This window comes from Ovis canadensis, chromosome 21 (genome assembly GCF_042477335.2).
Source record: "Ovis canadensis isolate MfBH-ARS-UI-01 breed Bighorn chromosome 21, ARS-UI_OviCan_v2, whole genome shotgun sequence".
Classification (NCBI taxonomy): Eukaryota; Metazoa; Chordata; class Mammalia; order Artiodactyla; family Bovidae; genus Ovis; species Ovis canadensis.
In genome coordinates this window covers 67,418,497-67,425,000 of record NC_091265.1, presented here as the reverse complement: position 1 = coordinate 67,425,000, position 6,504 = coordinate 67,418,497, and the positions used below count along the sequence as shown (strand labels likewise).

The 6,504-nt window shown below is 61.6% G+C and overlaps 2 protein-coding genes across 2 annotated transcripts in view; both read left to right on the top strand.

Moving 5' to 3' along the window:
* SCGB1C1 (secretoglobin family 1C member 1) overlaps nucleotides 1–979 on the top strand; it is a 1,411-nt gene extending 432 nt beyond the window's left edge. Inside the window, exons 2-3 of the mRNA XM_069565315.1 lie at nucleotides 254–453; nucleotides 871–979. Of these exons, the coding sequence (XP_069421416.1) occupies nucleotides 254–453; nucleotides 871–903 (233 nt within the window). The 3' untranslated portion in view covers nucleotides 904–979. The remainder of the gene's footprint in view (nucleotides 1–253; nucleotides 454–870) is intronic.
* A 1,539-nt stretch (nucleotides 980–2,518) lies between these two features.
* CIMAP1A (ciliary microtubule associated protein 1A) lies at nucleotides 2,519–5,258 on the top strand. Its single transcript, XM_069565314.1, has 6 exons — nucleotides 2,519–2,627; nucleotides 2,808–3,008; nucleotides 3,466–3,567; nucleotides 3,744–3,865; nucleotides 4,646–4,786; nucleotides 5,169–5,258. The coding sequence occupies exons 1-6, from the start codon at nucleotides 2,519–2,521 to the stop codon at nucleotides 5,256–5,258; spliced, it is 765 nt and encodes a 254-aa protein (XP_069421415.1).
* Nucleotides 5,259–6,504: the final 1,246 nt, after the last annotated feature.

Below are 6,504 nucleotides of genomic sequence, written 5' to 3'. Positions count from 1 at the left end.
CCACATCAGAGGCTTGGCTTTCCTTCCTCAGTGATGCCAGGGAGCCCAGGGTGAAAAGAGGCAGCTGAGGTTAGGGTGACAGGAGGGGTCTGAGGGTAGGTGGAGTTGGGGGATGTTGCGGAGGAAAATCTGGGGCAGGAGGGGTGGGCGTTGATGGGGAGGGTCTGGAGAACCACTGAGGCTGGAGGTGGGAAGTCTGGGGCTGGGGTCGGGAAGAGTCCTGGCCTGGCATCATCTCACCCCCACAACACAGGGCTGGCCACGGGGGAGGACAGCGAAGAGCTTTTCATGGACTTCCTGCAAACGCTGCTGGTGGGGTCCACAGAGGAGCTCTATGAGGGGCCCCTGAGCAAGTACAACATCAATGCAGATGCCAAGGCAGCAATAGCCGAGCTCAAGTCCTGCATAGACGGCCTACAGCCCATGCACAAGGCGGAGCTGGTCAAGCTGCTGGTATTGCGGCCGGGGCGGGGGGCACCCATTCCCTAAGGGCTGCAAACCTGGCAGGACCCACAGCCCTATTCCTTAGGCCCTCATCGCGCACCCAGTATAGCAATCCCATGCCCCACCATCCCACAGACACCTTCACCTACCTCCGCCGGCAGAGGTGGACATCCCAGACCTCCCTGCCCACATCAGCCCTCAGCCTCCCCCTACCTGCACATACATGCGCACGCACATGCTCACCTCTGCGCACATGCACGCACACGCACGCACACACCCTGCTTCCCCAGCTGCTGGGAGGGGGCTGGCTGCAACGTGCAGAGGCTGGCCTGGGCCTGTTTGCCTGATGGGGCTGTGGCTCTCCAGTTACTGATCCCTGGGCATGGAACCGCCAGGCCCCTTGGCCCACACATGTCTGCCTTCCAGGTGCAAGTGCTGGGCAGTCAGGACGATGCCTAGTGGACCCCAGGCGTGGCTCCAAGCAGCCATAGGACCAGCTACACAAGCAGCCACGAAGACAACACCCCTACCACTTCCCTCGGCGTGAATTCACCCTCAAGTCACCCAACCAATAAAGCCTCCTGTAGCTCAGGCTCTGGCTCCTGTCTCTCCCCACCCTCAGGGACACTACAGACCCCCATGAACAGGGTCATGTGAGTGGGGCACACATGTGTAAGTAACCCCACATAGAGGGCGGACCCACCAACACAAGTCCAGGCAGACACCCTTGTAAGGAAGTAGACAAAGCAAGCCACCGTGTAGGCAGACAGGCAGACGCAGGAAGGCGTCGGACACAAGAAGGTCTGCAGAGGCAGACGCAGGGGCAGGGGCAGGGGCTCAGAGCAAGGAGCAGCAGAGAGCCCCAGAGAGAGGCAGTGGCCAGGGCTGAGGGCACAGGCTGGGTGGGGGCGCTCTACGTCTGAGGGTCACCATTTCGAGACGATACATGTGCACATTATACACAGGCCATGGGTCCAGGGGTTGAGAAGTTCCTCAAGGAAAGAGACAGAGTCCCAGCTGGAGCCCCAGGAGGATTCTGCGAGTGAGGACGCTCAAGGTCCAACGGTGGGCGCAGCCCGCATGGTGGGGGGCAAGCAGTGTCACAGGAAGGCCCCTCAGCAGCTCCCCACGCCAACACCTGCCCCCAAACCAGGGCAGGCCTGCCCTTTCCTGGGTCCTTGGACCCCCAACAGCCTTCTTGTGCCTCAGTTTCCCCAGCTCAGCAGTCTCAACTGGGGACAGGATTGAGCAGGTTCAGCTCTGCCCCTAACAACCTTACTCCTTGCCTCGCTGTGCTGGTCCCAGCCCTCGCAGTCCCCTGCCTGTCCTCTGCACTCTACCCTGAACCCTGCAAAGAGGAGCAAAGCAAAGTCTTGGTCCTGAGCCAGGCACGGTGTGGGTGGAGGTCCCGCGGGCTGAGGCCATTGTCTCCATCACATAGACAGTGATCTAGAATCCACCATCGCACAGAGCCACATTCTAGAGCTCAGAGGCAGGGACACCTCCCCAATTCTTGATGCCCCCAGGGGGAGAGAGGAAGCCTCCCTCTCCATGCTCCTTTTCTGGAACACCCTGGCACCAAGGCTGGTGCGACAGGACCGCCTCTGAGAAGGCTCAGTCCACTGGTCGCTCTGAGTGCTGCTCCCAGACCAAAGAGGTGAGGGCCCCTCCAGAGCGGCCCCTCCCGACCCCAGGGCAAGCCTCATGCGAGAAGTTCCCCATCTTTGCCCACTGCTCCTTACCCAGCCACACTCAGGGTCCTCTGGGCAGGAGGAGCCTGCCCAGACCCCCTCAGAGCCGCTGCGGGCAGGTCCACGAGCGCTAAGACAGCTTCATGGGCTTGTCTGCGAGGCTCTGATGCTCCTCCTCTCGGGGGTGGGTGCGGCAGAGCCAACCCACTGCTCTAAGCAGAGGCCCCAAGTGATCCTTGGTCTGGGCCCCAAGGCGAGACCCCACTGAGGAGGCACAGTGCCTGCACTGCTGCCCGCCAGTGTGGGCAGAGGCAGTGACGGGGCTGGGAGGGCCCAGGCCCTCCAGCACTCGGTCACCCTCCCATCCGTGGACAGAACCAGTCATGGCGGAGGAGGTATGGGTGGGCTCCTGGAGGCCCCATCGTCCCCGGGGGCCCATCATGGCCCTCTACAGCAGCCCTGGACCCAAGTACCTGATTCCACCCACCACGGGTAAGCCCTTGGGCCTCTGGGAGGGCGGAGCAGGGGAAGCAGAAGCCAGGTCTGGGGTGGGCCTGCGGTGGGCCTGGGCTCCTCTCTCACTCCTAGCCCATCAACTCCTCTAGGGTCAGTGGGGGGTTGGGGGGAAGCGCAGGGTCTGGTACCAGGCCGCTCAGAACCCCTGCCCCACAGGCTTTGTGAAGCACACGCCCACCAAGCTGCGTGCACCAGCCTACAGCTTCCGTGGGGCTCCCATGCTCCTGGCAGAGAACTGCTCCCCAGGGCCCCGCTACAGCGTGAACCCCAAGATACTGAGGACTGGCAAGGACCTCGGCCCCGCCTACTCCATCCTGGGGCGCTACCACACAAAGACCACACTGACCCCCGGCCCTGGTGAGGGCCCCTGGCTCAGCCCCAGCCCTGCCCAAGCCTGCTGGTGGCCTCTGCAAACCTAGAGGCATGAGCATGTGAGGGGTGCAGCCGTCCTCACCCTCCCAACCCACCTTCTCCTCACAACAGGGCAATGTCAGGCCTAGTGGGGAGCTGGGACCCAGTGCAGCCTCTGAGACTCTGGTGCCCAACTCTGATTGAGGGCCTTCCTTGTCTGATTGAGTCACCACACCAGGCTCACATCAGACTCGCTCTCCAGGCCCCTCTCTAACTCCTGCAACCAGAGTTTTCAGACCAGACACCCCTTGCAAAACCACGGTTGCCTCTCACTGGGGCCTCTGGGCCCCATACCTGCCACGTTGGGGGTCCTCCTTGAGTTGACCAGCGCCAGGCATCGGTTTTGATCTGTAGGATCACCCTTACCCTCCAGCAACCACATTTTCCCCCCACCCCATCCCAGGAGACTACTTTCCAGAGAAATCTACCAAGCACGTGTTCGACTCGGCGCCCAGCCACTCCATTTCTGCCCGAACCAAGACCTTCCGAGTGGACAGCACCCCAGGTCCGCAGCAGCCTCGGTGGCCCATGGCTGACTGGGTTGGGGGCCCTGATAGGGTGGGTGGGGGGCGCCACCCTGACGGCTGGTCTCGTGGAGGCGGAAAGCCCAGGGAAGAAGCCAGTGGAGACTCGGGCACAGGGCCCCGTCCAGCCTGAGACTCGACGCTGGTACATCTGCAGGCCCCGCAGCCTACATGTTGCCCATGGTGATGGGCCCCCACACCGTCGGCAAGGTCTCCCAGCCCTCTTTCTCCATCAAGGGCCGCAGCAAGCTGGGCAGCTTCAGCGACGACCTGCACAAGGCAAGGGGCACCTGGCTGGGGCACAGCACTGCTTACCCCCTAGAGAGATGGCCCATCTGGCCCCTTCCCCTAGAACCCAGGGCCTACCGGCCTGACCCCCATCCTCCCGAAACTCCGAAGCTCTTCCTCCTCTGGGAGCCTGCTGCCTCTCTGGCCCCACCCTCACTGGGCTACATTCCAGAGGTGAGGAGGGGCAGATGGTGGACAAGGAGGAAAGAGGTTAAGACTTGGCCAGGAGGCTGACAGTGCTGAGCAGTGATGAAAGCAGCGGGTGTGTGGGTGCTGCCTGAAAGGCGAGGAGAGTCTGAGACAGCGCAGCACGCAGGAAGCAGCTGGGCAGAGGCGAAAAATGAGCTGTGACGTATTTGGGGGAGGAGGGCTCTGGCTCCAGAAACAGCCAGCACAAGGGCCCTGAGCTGCTTGGGTGCCTGGCATCATGGCACTGCCGATCTCACCAGCCCAGCCCGTGGCCCTTGAGTCCCCGGTTGGGAAGGGGCCTCTCTCACACACACTTATGGCAGGGAAAGCCTGGGACTGGCACAGACTGGGGTGTCACTGCCATGGTGAGGCTGAAGAGAGGGTGACGTCCACACGGAGACGGGCCCGCAGCACTGGACTGTCGCCCCACGGTATGGCCATCGTTTGCAGCCAGAGGCGGCCCCAGACACACACACACACAGTGACTCGGGGCCTGAAACCCAGTGTCTGATGCCAGCCCCTGCCCTCGGAGGCCCCACACTCGGGCAGGCCGAGCCTGTCTGAGCCTCTTTCACCTTGCAGACCCCAGGTCCCGCGGCCTACCACCAGACTGACGTGCAGGTGACTAAGTTCAAGGCTCCACAGTATACCATGGCTGCCCGGGTGGAGCCTCCAGGGGACAAGACCCTAAAGCCAGGACCAGGAGCCCACAGCCCCGAGAAGGTCTGGCAAGAGCACGGCCCAGACGGGTGGGGTGGGAGCAGGCAGGGGCGGCATGGCCCAGAGGGTGGTGCGGGGAAGGGCCTGCGAGCCGGCAAGGGCCATGGAGGCCAGGCACCCTGAGGGCTCGCGCAGGCAGCAGCAGCCTTCTCCCCCGCTGGCGGCTTGGGTTCCCAGACCCCCAGACACAGGACGGCGAGTGCTGCCGAGCACGCACCACACCCAGGCTCTGCAGTCATGCCTGGCAGAGTGGACTTCCTGCTGGTCACCTTGGCCCAGGGTTTCGGGGGTACAGCAAAACCACTGTCAGCAGCCCCAGCCAGTGAGGGCAGAGCCTGTGGGGTGGGGCAGCGGTGCCGGCTCCTTACCGCCTCTCCTCTCCCAGGTGACGATGACCAGGCCCTGCGCCCCTGTTGTCTCCTTCGGCATCAAACACTCTGACTACATGACGCCCCTGGTCGTGGATGTGGACTAGCCCCGGCCCCACCCCCACGCTGGAAGTCTCTGCACATCGCCCCACTAAGAGATGCCCCGAGCTGAGGGCTGCAGCCGGCCCAGCCCTGGAGGGCAGAGCACGCTCGTTTAGCCAATTGCAATCAGTTATTTTTTCTATGCGTTCCCATTTGCTAACCTTGTTTCTTGCTGTGCCCAGATATATAATAAAATCATGGATTCTACCAGCAATGGTCTTCTCTTGGGGGAGGATCCAGCTTTTCCAGAAAGAGGCCCCCATAGGCGATCACGCCATCCCATGTCGAGTTCCAGGGCCCGGGGTCTGAGCCGAGAGGAGGGCTCGTTCTGCCTTCATCCCTGCCCTCCACGCTCTGTTGTATCCTCCAGAAGGTCTCTCCAGGTGGTTTCTCCCTGTGAGACTAACTCTTCCCTGCTGAGACATGGAGTCTGTGCCCCTCCCCTGGATTCTAGAATAGAGCCTGTGACCATCCTGAATAATCATGCTGCTGTTATTGACTTCTGAAGCCAGGCCACACAACATACAAAGGGTTTCTGCCTGGACAACCCCCTTCTCTTTGCTCATCCTCCCATCAGCCACCACACTGTGAGTGAGCTCGACACACAGCAAGGCAGTGAGGCCAGGTGGGCCCTCAGCTCACATTCTGCAACCACCTGCAGATTTGTGTTGAGCTTGCAGGGGGTGGTAGTGCCAGCCTGCCTCCAAAAGGCTGTAACTAACATCCTAGCGCAGAGAGAACCATCTCTGTCTCAAACACAAGGGGTCCCCATGAGACAGAGTCCCCTGCGGCGACACCTGAAGGTGGTCTGCTATGCATCAAGCCCAGGAGCACAGCAGGGTGTGGGCAGGGAGGGGTGTCTGAGCGGGGATGAAGAGAGGTGTTTCCAGAGGGCACCCTGGAGTCCAGGGCCAGCCTTGAGGAATGATTCTGATCTTCACCCCAGCCCTGAGCAGGCAGCCCTGTTGCACCTGTGCCGGCAGCTATACAAAGGACATGACAACTGCTGGCCCTCACTGAGCTGTGACTGTGTCAGGCTACTTGTTCTAAGTACTCACATATATTCCCCCAATCCTGACGCAGTAATGCTATCATCTTTCCATCTGAGTCACAGGAACCTGGGCAAACAAAGGTCCAGGAGCAGGAACTGTCAAGCCCACATCTGCTTGTCCAGGGGGATGTGTGAGCAGCAGAGTCAAGACCACCAGTGCCTGTGGCCAGCTTGTAGATCACGGTCAGTTCCAGACAAAC